Source organism: Ambystoma mexicanum, chromosome 7p, assembly GCF_040938575.1.
Source record: "Ambystoma mexicanum isolate Mex_15411 chromosome 7p, UKY_AmexF1_1, whole genome shotgun sequence".
Lineage (NCBI taxonomy): Eukaryota > Metazoa > Chordata > Amphibia > Caudata > Ambystomatidae > Ambystoma > Ambystoma mexicanum.
Window position 1 is genome coordinate 20810122 of NC_090939.1, and position 12531 is coordinate 20822652.

General features: G+C 52.3%; 1 protein-coding gene across 1 annotated transcript in view; it reads left to right on the forward strand.

Moving 5' to 3' along the window:
* Positions 1-12531, forward strand: part of TRAPPC10 (trafficking protein particle complex subunit 10) — a 1566314-nt gene that overhangs the window by 694742 nt on the left and 859041 nt on the right. The window contains exon 10 of the mRNA XM_069635677.1: positions 1741-1817. Within this exon, the coding sequence (XP_069491778.1) occupies positions 1741-1817 (77 nt within the window). The remainder of the gene's footprint in view (positions 1-1740; positions 1818-12531) is intronic.

A 12531-nucleotide genomic window follows, 5' to 3' on the forward strand; every position in this document is an offset into this window, starting at 1 on the left:
GTTCCTTCCTTCCGCCGCTCCAGGATTGGAGGTAGAGCTTGTTCAGTTGCCACCGCCCGACTGTGGAATGGTCCTCCAGCTATCGTCCATTTAGGAAACTGCTGAAAACATACCTCTTTCCGTCAACCTTTTCCCCCATTTTCTTTCTAGCGCCATGACATCCCATTCACATAACCCTCTGGATACTGATGTTGAAGATGTAAATGTACTGTCTTACCATGTCTAGGTTACCCAATCTACTCTCCACCCCGCCAGCCTGTATGTGCAAAGCCTAGCACCAGATGGTGCTTTCACATGTTCGTAGGGGTGGAGAAAGAGGGGAAACCATGTTACCTTGCACTGTTGTCCATAAGCAAGGAAGTTGTGCTGTACCAAAGCTATCAATGGGGGACAGGGCTCCCCTATACTGGTAGAGTTAAAATAAGTGAGGCTAAAAAACATTTTCCCAGCTATCAGATCAGGATCTCAAAACAGTTGGTATGTTCTCTGGGTGTCTCATCGACAGATGGGGACGGGGGGGGGACTTATCCCTCAGTGAGCAATGTAGAGAACAGAAAATGTAGTACTGCTGATTCAAATTGATCTGGGTATTCATTTAAAGATTCTGAAGGTTACTTTGTGTATGTGGAGCTCTGTGGCAAAAAAACGGCCCCTAGCACAAGGCCTAATCTAAACAAGAAAACTTGCAGGGGATACCCTGTAAGAACCACAGGCTCACGTAGCGTGCCGAAAATGAAGTTTCAATTATTAAACCATGTTTATACACTGTTTCTCCTCACAGTTGCAGAAAAGCACTCCAATCCAAGAAAATCATGACAGTCTGTTTTAATATTGATGTTAGAATTATTTGTACCGCGCACCGTCACCACCGGAGTGGTCCCCAGGTGCTCTGGCATATCTGAAAAAGGTGGAGTTAGGGAGGCTTAGTAGGGTGTAGTGAGGTTAGGACAGTGAGAGTTGTGATGTCCTGTTGGCAGCTTCAGTTCAGTTTGCACCGTTCTGAGCTTGAGTGCGATTTTTCAGTCCGTGGCAATTCCCATATTCTGTTGTCGGTTTGTGTGTTTGTCTGTTGCTATTTGGTGTGGTGAAGTACGTGCGGATTGCTGTGCAGAGAAGTGGTCATGTGGGTTTCTGTATGAGAAGTGTATGCGGAAAGTTGAGATTTTGGAGTTGGGTTAGTTCTATCTAGATGTGGCTCATGCTAAACTACACAGTTCTATCTAGGAGTGACTCATGATCAACTACAGTTCTATGTAAAGAACTGCCACCGAGTCGGACAAAAGTGTGCATCATCACAATGTATTTCATGTACGGTTTAGGAGATCTGCATGGGCTCCCAAAATCGAAGTGGCCCGCTAGTTTATTTCTACGAGGAACACCACTTTCAAAATGTTTATTTGGACTAGTCCCTTCGTCATGTGTAATTGGGTTTTCAGTTGATTTTTAAATATAAGACTTTGAAAATATTGTTTTGAAATCTGCACCATTGCACTCCTTAACGTCACCCTTCAGAGGCATGATGCTGCAGTTGGATTCACTGATGCTTTGTGACCATTGAAGCTCCTGCTGATTTTGTGAACTTGTGACTGTTTTCCGGTCCCCAGTTGTAGCTCTACAGCTCAACACACACCTGGTCTCTGGCTGACCTCACCTGAAAGTGGCCTTGTTGCATGAGGGGTTTAAGGATCTGAGGGTGTTTTCTGGGCACTCATTGCATGTTTTCCTCCCTTTCCTTTGCAGCAAATACTGCCCAGAGCCCCTACAAGAAGCTGAAGGAAGCATTGTCTTCAGTGGACGCCTTTGAGAAACACTACTTGGTAAGGAGGGCCTGACAATCATTCTTCGCTTTCGGGTACACTGCTCGCCATAATGTTCCATATGTGTTCTTGGTCCTCGCCACCACCTTCCCATAGCTCTGGTACATGGTTAGTGTAAACTTTTTCTCAGCCCTCTGTCAGTGGCAACCTGGGCATTTAAAGCTACAGTATACCCCTTAAAACCCTGGAGTAAGTGACGGTACACGTACTACTGATCAAAACATCTGCCTTGCTGTGTAGAAAAAGGGTAATGCATAATTGCAAAGTAACCTTCTGAAATAGATACTGTGTAAATTCTGATGTTACCCAGCCAAGTTAAGGTCACCAGAAGAGTTTTGAATCTTCCAGGTACCAACGTTGACCAATTGGGGGTACTTGTGTCCCAAGTCAACATTTATTTAAAAAGGAATATGCTTATCCCTTAGGTTTTAATGCTTATGTCGCAAAGACAGTAAGTGTTCAGCACTTGCTGTCAGTAAGTGTGGAAATCTTTGGAAGTTTTCGTGCACCAGTGCCAGAGTCAGTCCCTACTTGACTGCTAATGATGGCGGTAGTGGAAGCGGCTCTCCTGCAGGAAGGGCACTGTTAAAGTTACCAGAGGTCTACTGGGCCAGAGGTAAAGTTGACCAGATGCTGGGGTGCAGGGCAGCGGACCTTTATTTGTTGCCGCATGTTCAGTAGCCAGGTCGTGCAGATGGTGGCTCGGCAGTATGGATCAGGTAGGCCTGGGGTCTTGGTTGAATGTTCCCAGATTGTACATTATTTTGCAGCAGTAGGCCTAGGGATCTACTGCTTACCAGCCCTCTGTCTGGTGTTCAGGGCTAGCAGCAAGACCTCTTCTGAGAGCATAGAGTTCTTGGCATTGCTTTACCCAGCTATTCCCACCAGGTCCAGGGGAGGGAAGACATGTCAGCGTTCCATTGGCTAGTGCAGAAAACTGGACTTTGTACTTGCCAGCAGCTTGAGCAGGCTGTCACGGCAGAGCTTCCATTGGGTCAGTTTGGGCCAATGCATGATGGGTGTTGTGGTGCATCCCCCTCCCATTATGCACTAGCCATCACATCGTCCCAGTCATGCATGGTGTTCCTGTTTACAGTTTGGCCACATCGTGCCTGCAGCAGCCTGTGTAGGGCGTTAATTTGTGCCTGCCTGCATGCACTCATTAATTGGTGCTAGGGAGCAGTGGCTAATAGAGCCTGAGGCCATCTGTTTTAGACACACTACAGGGCGGTGGGAAGGTGAGACTCTGAGACAGAAATTGTCCATCATAGGCCCTTGGCCTCCTCCTCTCCCATCTCTGAATGTCTGTCTGCTATCCAGGATTGGTGTGCCGCCAATGACCTCTACCTTAATGCCAGTAAGCCTTCGCTCCCCCTCTCCCCTGCTGATCTGTTCTCTCTTGGCATCGTGCACCTGGCCACCCTCTGTCCTCCGGGCCCAGGTACCTGCTCACCCTGCCAACCTCCAGCACTGCCTCCGGCCCACCCCTTGCACTGGGGTCTGTATCTGTACCCATACAGCCCCCCTTTTTTCTTCCTGCACTTATCAAACCTACCCTGTCTGCCGCCTTAAACCTAGCACTTGCAAATTGCTGGCTGCACTAAAACTGTTTGTTGCCTTCATTATTTTTGTTCTCCAGCATGGGGTCTGGCATGGATTCACATGCTCGTGAATATTCCCTGTCGTCAGGCTGGGAATCCTCGGTAAAGAAATAATCAGTATCAGTTTCCTTTCTGATCTGTCTTTCTTAGTAGTAACCAATCACTCACTGGTCTCTGGGTCATACTGCCCCCAGCCAATGACTGCCCTCTCCCTGACTGCCCTCTCCCCCGCCTCTGGCAGCCAGCCTCAGATTTTTACCGCACGCTCAAGTGTTGGGAGTCCTTGTGTTTAGCTCTCGAGTTTCTTTACTGTTTTCACATTTTTTCAGGAGATTTTCTTTTTTTTCGGTTGAATTGAGCCTCAAGATGCACCGTTTCTACTTCCGATAACAGGGACCCGTTTCGGAATTCTTCTACACCCCTCAAGGGTGAAGTTTTCGTCGAGTTTACACTTCTTGCAGGATTCCGGAAGATCTACGGCCTACCTCAACGGACATGGCACAGAACAAAGGGAGCTCAACGCCCGGATCCAAGCTGTTCAGGAACTGCCCTGGATGCGGATTATATAACGTTTTCAAGGAGGACGAGCATTCGCAATGTCTCTACTGCCTCCATGGGGACAAGACGCACGTGGAGAAGGACTGTGCGTTCTGCAAGAACCTTTTGGAACGGACCAAACCAGATCGTCGTTCCCGCCTCGCCACCTGGCTGGAGAAGGGCACAGCAAGTGAGAAGGCAAAGAAGAAGTCTGAGCGGGCTTCTAAGTCCTTTGAGGGTGCCCCGGCGACGGGGTCCAGCAGAAGGCCAAGGACCGCGAGTCCGCGGGTTCCGGGAGCGCCGAAAGGTCGGGCTCTTCGGTTGCCAAGCAGGGTGCTACTTCCCCGGCACGTTCGACCTCGAGCCAGCGCTCTGGTTCGGGGAAGAGGAAGTCCGAGAACCCGGGTAGGCCGCTGGAGCGGACCGGTCTAACTAGAAGGGGGAGCGAGGCGTTGACCCTCCCCCCAAGGCGAAGGCCCAGGACGCACCTAAGGTGGTGAGGGCCTTGATCCACCCGGCTAAGGCCTCTACCGAAGTGGTCTGTGCGACCCTGGCGGAGCCGGCTGAGACTACGCCAATGGAAACGGCCTCTGGGCCCAGAGTATCCCTGCCGCCGCAGAGGGAATCCTCTTTCCAGCCCACCGCTAAGACCCCCGTGAAGCCCCCGGCTGAAAAACAGGGGGGGGGGGGGGCGGTGGCCGTTACAGACTCGGAATCAGCCTCTGGGGAGGAACTGGTGGAGACAGAGAGGGGCCTCAAAGAAAGGTCCATAGGCCTCAACGGGAGGTTCATAAACTTCAACGAGAGGTTCGAGAAGGTTCGATCCCAGGGGGCGGTCCCGGCTGACGTGATCGAAGATAGCAACGAGGACGACGAACAGGGCCCAGTGGAGCGGCCATCCCGTCCGTCGCAGCCATTGCCCGAGCCCCAGGATAGCTCGGCGGCCATTTTGTTGGCAATCCAATCCTTATGTACCGAGATAAGGACGAGATTACCACGGACCTCTACGGAGGATCCAGAACCAGGCCCGTCGGGGAAACCCTCCGAACAAGCGGAGGAGAGTCCACCCCTCTCCGCCCTTCGTGCCCACGAGGACGGTGGACCCCTCATCCCTCTCGCCGGGAGAGGAGACGGGGACGGACGACGACAGCGGTAATGACACAGCAGACATCCTGTCGTCACCCCTCCCGCGGGCGTCCCCAGCCGACGAGGTTGGCTCTTTCCACGCCATAACCAGGGCATCCGAGCTCTTCTAGCTCTGCCCTGAAGAACAGAAAAAGGAGGGGTTTCTGTACCAACGACGAGAGGCTAAGAGGAAGACGGTCCTCGTGGTGCCTTTACTCGACGGCATCTGGGACGAGGGGCTTGCTGTCCTCAAGAACCCTGCCACGACACCCGCCAAGAGGGACAGGTACGAGAAGAAGTACCGAGTCCCTGATGCCGCCCCCTTGTGCCTTGGGCCCAGTCCACGCCAGACTCGGTCGTCTCGGCAGCGGGCGCGGCGGCTTCAACTTCCACTTCCCCGCCGGACAGCGAGGGTAAGAAGTTGGACTCTATGGGACAACGAGTCATCTCATCGGCGGCGACGACGATTAAGGCGGCCAATGCCTTAGCGATCGGGGCCCGCTACGACAGGGAGCTCTGGTTCAAGATAGCTCCCCTGCTAGATTTCCTGCCTGATGACAAAAGGGCGGAGGCCCTAGAAATTCTGCAGGAGGGCGAGGTGGCGTCGGATCACGCCATTACGGTGGCAACGGACATTGCCGATACTGGATTTCGCCAACTGGGCAACAGAGTTTGCCTCAGACGACGAGGATGGCTCAAGGCGACAGACTTTGGCCAGGACGTCCAGGCCAGAGTGTTGGACATGCCGTTCGACTGCAACAACCGCTTTGGTAAGGCGGTGGATGAGTCTCTACAGGCCATCAAGACCGTCTCGGAGACGGCCCAGGCCCTTGGGGTGCTTCAGCAGCGATGTCCCTTTCGGAGCTCTGGAGGCAGACAGGGTGCCTCCAAAGGATCCAGCGGTGGCTCCTCCACCTACCGCCAGGTGGCCCGTTCCTCTTCACAGGAGGCCTACAGAGGTCGCGGCAAGCAAGGGGGTTCCCGCCGTCGTCGCCAAGGAAGCCAAGGAGGCAAGGCCGCTTCCAAGCAAGAATGACCCGGCCGGGTGGTCGGGCCCCCACCGAAGCACCCCAGTGGGAGGCCGACTGACGAAGTTCATCAGGGTGTGGGAGTCCATCGCCACCGATCGTTGGGTGTTGGACACCCTGGCCAACGGGCACTCGCTGGAATTCCTAAAGTGCCCTCGCATTCCTCCCGTGGCCAGGAAGGAGAATCACGTCCCTTAACTGCTGTTGGAGGTAAAGGCGATGCTCAAGAAAGGTGCCATCGAGCTCGTCCCCAGGAGGCTCCAGGGCTCCGGAGTATACTCAAGGTACTTCCTCGTCAGGAAGAAAACGGGCGGTTGGCGCCCCATCCTAGACCTGCGCCGGTTAAACAAATACATCAAGGCGCAGAAATTCAGGATGGTCACCCTCCAGCACGTACTGGGACAGCTGGAGGAAGGCGACTTCCTATCGTCGCTGGACATCCAGCTTTCACATCCCCATTCTAAAAAGGCACAGGAAGTTCCTCAGGTTCGTGGTTCAAGGATGCCACTACCAATTCAGAACCCTACCGTTGGATTAAAGTCGGCACCCAGGGTTTTCACCAAGTGCCTGGCACCAGTGGCGGCGCGGCTGCGCCTGCAGGGGATGCACATCTACCCCTACCTGGACGACTGGCTAATCCGAGCAAGGTCAAGGGAACTCGCCGTCGATCATACGGCGAGGACCGTCCAGTTGCTCACGGAGCTGGGGTTCTCCATCAACTACCCCAAATCCCATCTGGTTCCGTCGCAAGTAGCACTGTTTTTGGGGGCAAAGCTCGATACAGTGGAGCAATTGGCCACCCCTTCAGAGGAGAGGACCAAAACCATACTGGGCAAGGTACGGCGACTGTTAGCCACGAACGTGGCCACGGTGAGGTCCATCAAGTCCCTTCTCTGGATGATGTCCTCATGCATCTACCTTGTCCCCCTTTGCAGACTTCAGATGCATCTGCTACAGGAGTTCCTCGACGTCCGCTGGTTTCAGGCGGGGGGCTGCTTCGAGGACAGGATCCCCCTCAATGAGGAGTTCTGTTGGGCGATCCTATGGTGGGGCACCCGGGCTCACCTCACGACGGGCATGGACTTTCAAACCCCTCCGTTTCAGGAGACGGTGACTACGGACGCCTCTCTGGAGGGTTGGGGGGGCCCACACCGGAGATCTCCACGCAAGAGGCCTTTGGCTCCTGGAGGAGAGGTCTCTTAACATCAACATCTTGGAGCTCCGTGCAGTGTTCTGGGCGCTCAAGTCGTGCCTCCCGTCCCTCAAGGACAAAGTGGTGAGGATCTTCATCGACAACACCACCACGATGTTCTACATACGGAAGCAGGGAGGCACCAGATCGCCAGCCCTATCCAAGGAGGCCCAGGATCTGTGGCACTGGGCTGTCGCCCAGGGGATGTTTCTGGTTCCCTTCCACCTGGCAGGAATAAAAAATACCATCGCCAACTTACTCAGCAGGGAGCTGCGCTCGTGCCACGAGTGGGAACTGCGACAGGATCAAGTGGATTGACTCTTCCAACGATGGGGCAAACCCCAGATCGACCTGTTCGCGACGGCAGCGAACTTCAAGTGCCAGAGGTTTGCCAGCAGGTCCCCACAGCCGAGGAGCATGGGCGATGCTTTCTCGTTCCCTTGGGACGGCCTGTTTCTATACGCGTTCCCTCCATTGCCGTTGCTGCTCCGCCTTCAGCCAGCTCAAGAAGTCCAGGTGCAGGATGATCCTCGTCGCACCGGCGTGGCCGAGGCAGGTCTGGTTCCCGGACCTTCTGGACTTGTCAACGTCCCCGCCAGTCAGGCTGCCGGCCGACACGGATCTTCGCTCCAGAGAAGGAGACGCCATTCTACACCACGACCCACAGTCGCTGAACTTGCAGGCCTGGCTCCTGCAGCGCTAGAGTTTGGAGGGTACGATATCGCGGCTGATTGCAGAGAGGTTCTTGCAAAGGCCAGGGCGTCCTCAACTCTCAAGTGTTAGTCATAAATGGAAGAGGTTCTCTGTCTGGTGCCGTGCACAGAAGATTAACCCCCTGCAGATTACGGCCCCTCAAGTGCTGCTGTACTTACTGTCGCTGGCCAAAGCTGGACTGGCCCAATCCTCCATAAAAATACATCTGGCTGCCATCTCCCGAGATACCAGGACTACGGGACGGGCGTCCTTGTGGTCTCATCGCCTGGTAAAGGAATTTATGAAGGGACTATTCCAGTTCATTCCAGCCGGTGAAGGCTACAGCCCCGGCGTGGGAACTCAATGTGGTGCTGACCAGGCTCATGGGAGCACCATTCGAGCCTATGCATTCGGCGCCCTTGAAGTTCCTGTCATGGAAGACAGCGTTCCTCATGGCCATCACCTCTGCACGACGAGTGGGAGAGATTCAGGCCCTATCTTGCAAGCCTCCATACTTGACTTTTCATGACACAAGGGTAGTGCTTAGGACACACCCCTCCTTCATGCCCAAGGTGCCGTCTGACTTCCACCTCAACAAGCCCTTGGTGTTACCAGTTTTCTTCCCGTCGCCTTCGACGCCGGCCGAGAGGACTTTGCTCTCGCTGGATGTGGCTAGAGCGCTGAAGTTCTACGTGGACCGCACAAAGAGTTTTCGGAAGACGTCACAGCTATTCGTGAACTTTGGGTCTGTGAATCAAGGGAAGGCTCTCTCGAAGACTTCCATATCCAGATGGCTCTCCGGCTGCATCATGCATTGTCACCGGTTGGCAAACCGATCGCTGCCCGGCCGTCCGAGAGCCCATTCGACCAGAGCGATCGCTGCTACCACGGCGTTCCTGTCTGGTGTGCCCCTGCTGGACATCTGCAGGGCTGCTATGTGGAGGTCAACGCACACCTTCACAAGATTCTACTGCGTCGATCGGGACTCCAGGGAGGAGTTCAGGGTTGGCCAAGCAGTGCTGCGCAACCTGTTCGCTTAAGGTGAGCCTGCTGAGGAGGTAAGGGATGCTTAATGTTGAGTTGTTGTATTGCTTAATGTTGAGCCTGTTGCCACCTCCCGTGGTTGCGCATGTGTATACTGCTATGTATTCTTTTATTCATGAGCATGTGAATCCATGCCAGACCCCATGCTGGAGAAGGAACAAGTTACTTACCTGTAACTGTTGTTGTCCAGCATGGGTCTGGCATGGATTCACATGCAAATCCTCCCACCTACCCCTCTGCGGCTCTTCGCTTGGTCATACTGCCACTTGGCGTGCTACCGAATCTGAGGATGGCTGCCAGAGGCGGGGTTTAGGGAGAGGGCAGTCATTGGCTGGGGGCAGTATGACCCAGAGATGAGTGATTGGTTACTACTAAGAAAGACAGATCAGAAACGAAACTGATACTGATTTTTTCTTTACCGAGGATGCCCAGCCTTCGACGGGGAATATTCATGAGCATGTGAATCCATGCCAGACCCATGCTGGAGAACAACAGTTACAGGTAAGTAACTTGTTCCTTCTCCCCCTTCCATGCACTTCCCCCTCCCCCTCTCCCATGCACTTGCGCGTTCTCAATGTCGCTGGGCCTAGTAAGATCGCTGTTTTTGTTCTCCCCCCTGTTCCCCTCCCTTGCCTTGAAACACTTGTGTACGAGCGCGATAGAAATAAAATATCAATATCAATACTCATCGGCGCACCCACTCCCTCCTTCCCTGCAGCTCTCTGGCCGGCCTCTCTTGGCCCTCTTCCTGCTCCCACCTGCAAGGCTAAAAACCTCAGGGTCATCTTCAACTCCACACTCTCCTTCTCTCCTCACATCTCTGACGTCTCTAAGAAGTCACACTACCAGCTGCACCTCCTCAGAGGTATTCTTCCTTTTCTCCTTCCCCCAGAAGCTCACTGTCTCTAGAGCCATGGTTCTCTCTCCTGCCTCTACTCCCCGCCCTCTGCAACTTATTCAAAACAGGACTGCAAGACTTGTCCTTGGCCTCAAGCCCAGGGATTGTATCTCTCAGGACTGAAATCTCTGCACTGGCTCCCAGTGGCTGCGAGGATTAAGTTCAAAACCCTCTGTATTGTCCACAAGGCCATCTTGGGCCAGAATACCTTCAACTCTGTCTTCCTAAATATCTTCCTTCGCAATCTCTTCATTCATCCGCCTCCAACTCCCTCAGGGTCAGTCGCTTCTCCAAGCAACGAGTTGGTGGTAGATCTGTCGTCGGCTGGGGCCTCCCTCTGGAACTTGGCCTCAAGTCTGGGATCGTATCTCTCCAGCTCTAACTTCTCTCCATTGGCTCCCAGTGGATGCAAGGATTAAAATTAAAACACTCATCATTGTCCAGAAGGCTTTCTGGGGCCTGGGTCCAAAATACCTTCAGCTATCCCTGCGCAAATACCTCCCCTCTCCAGCGCTTTGCTCCTCTAACTCCCTCAGGGTCAGTCGTTTTTCAAAGAAATGGGCTGGGGCCAGATCTGTCTTCGGCTGGGGCCTCTCTCTGGAACGGCCTCCCTGCCACTCTAAAACTTGAGGAGAACCATCTCTCCGGCACCTTAAGACCTTCCTCTTTGCTTCTGCCTTCGCCCCCTCCCCTGCTGATCTGGACTTTCCTGGCACCATGCACTGGGCCACCCTCTGTCCTCCGTGCCCAGGTTCCTGCTCACCTTGCCACCCTCCCGCACTGCCTCCAGGCCACCACTTGCAGTGGGGTCTGTATCTGTACCCATACAGCCCCCCCTTTTTCCTTCCTGCACTTATCTGACTAACCCTGTCTGCTGCCAACTCAGCACTTGCTGGCTACACTACCACTTATTGCTTTTATTATTTATTTATTATTAATTCTGTTCTCCTTTTGCTCTGCACTTTCCACTTCTCCCCCTTCCTTGCACTTTTTCCCCTCCCCCTCTCCCATGCACTTGCGCGTTCTCAATGTCACTGGGTCTAGTAAGATCGTTGTTTTGTTCTCCCTTGTTCCCCTCCCTTGCCTTGTCGCGCTCTGAAACACTTGTGTACAAGCGCGATAGAAATAAAATATCACATCATTTCAATTCGATCTCCCTCTTATGTCCCCTTATGCTAATAGTTGGGGCTTTGAAGCTAAAATAAAAAATGTGTGCACACGTGCGGTTGACATATGTGCACTTTTATATGTATTCATGTGCTTGAGTCCCCCTTACCACCTCCTCTCCCCCCGATTACATGAGTGAAGAGGTCCTCCCTAAATGCTCCAACTGTCTTTATTTCTGCATAAACTTCCATTTGGTAGTATTGTGGGGCCTACATTGGGGTGGGTGTGGCTGCGCTAAACAGCAATTTCCTTGTCTGTCAGTGGGAACAGCCATTTAATTTGCATTCTAGCACTTGTAGCTAAAACTTCAAGTAAGAAGTTAAAACCAACTCTGGCGCAGCGGAGGAGGTACAAACAACCTTGCCACATGGGCTAGGGAACAAGAGAAAATAGATGGTATCCAAGAAACTGGATGCCCCAGTCCCCTGCACAACTTTACACTGGTCTACACAACCAGTCACTATGTGATGGAAGTGATAACAAGTTCAAATCCCTTCAACGGGAGCTTACATTACATCTAGAAGGATAATTCTCCAGCATTGGATCTTTCATGGATTCACATGCTTAGAATATTCGCCGTCGACAGACTGGGAACTCTCGGTAAGCTTATAAAGCCGTTTCCCATAGGACACAAAAGTGTCAAACGTTTTCCTATCTACGTCGTCTTGGGCCGCGCACGCATGCCCCACTAGGACGTAGCGTTATAAATGCCCTGCCCCCGAGGCTCCCTTCAGATTTCAACCGTCTCCAAAGTAGTGGGAGCACCTCGTGTAGTCTACTATTTTGTCTAGGTTGTGAAAAACAGTAGTAACGCTAGAGGAAGTAGTTGTCAAATATGAAAATGCTTAAATGTGAGTATCCAAAGATACCGTATGGCCCACTAGGATCATGTGAACGATGGGTATTTCTCAAAATTGAGTCTGATTTAGAAAACGCATGCTAATCCTAGATGTTGTTCCAAAATCTTACGAAATGCAATTAAGTGGTACCCGAGCCAAAACAGTCCATCGACCCAATCTAATAAGAAATGGAGAGATCAGAAGAATTAAATCTAAAACACCAGTCAATCAAAATAGGTGGAAAGACTAAAGGCACAACATTTTATCTGGATACAAGGCCAATCTGTTGAGGAATAGATCCCTTGATACTTAAGTTCAGAGAAATTAAAAAATCATATGTAGTAGACATTTACCACGTATCGAGAAGAAAGAGCCCAAAATCTAAAGGGTAAAGTATAAGCAACAGTTACTTACTCACTCAAGGTTGTGTAAAAGCCTATCCGGCAAAAGGTGGAACGTACTTGTGAGTGTGTTATACACTAAAATGGCTGAAATAGCATGAGTAGACTGTGATAACGTCATTAGGTGTCATTGTAACATGGACTAAGAAAACAATATAGACCAGAGAATACAAGCGTGCGTGAAAAATG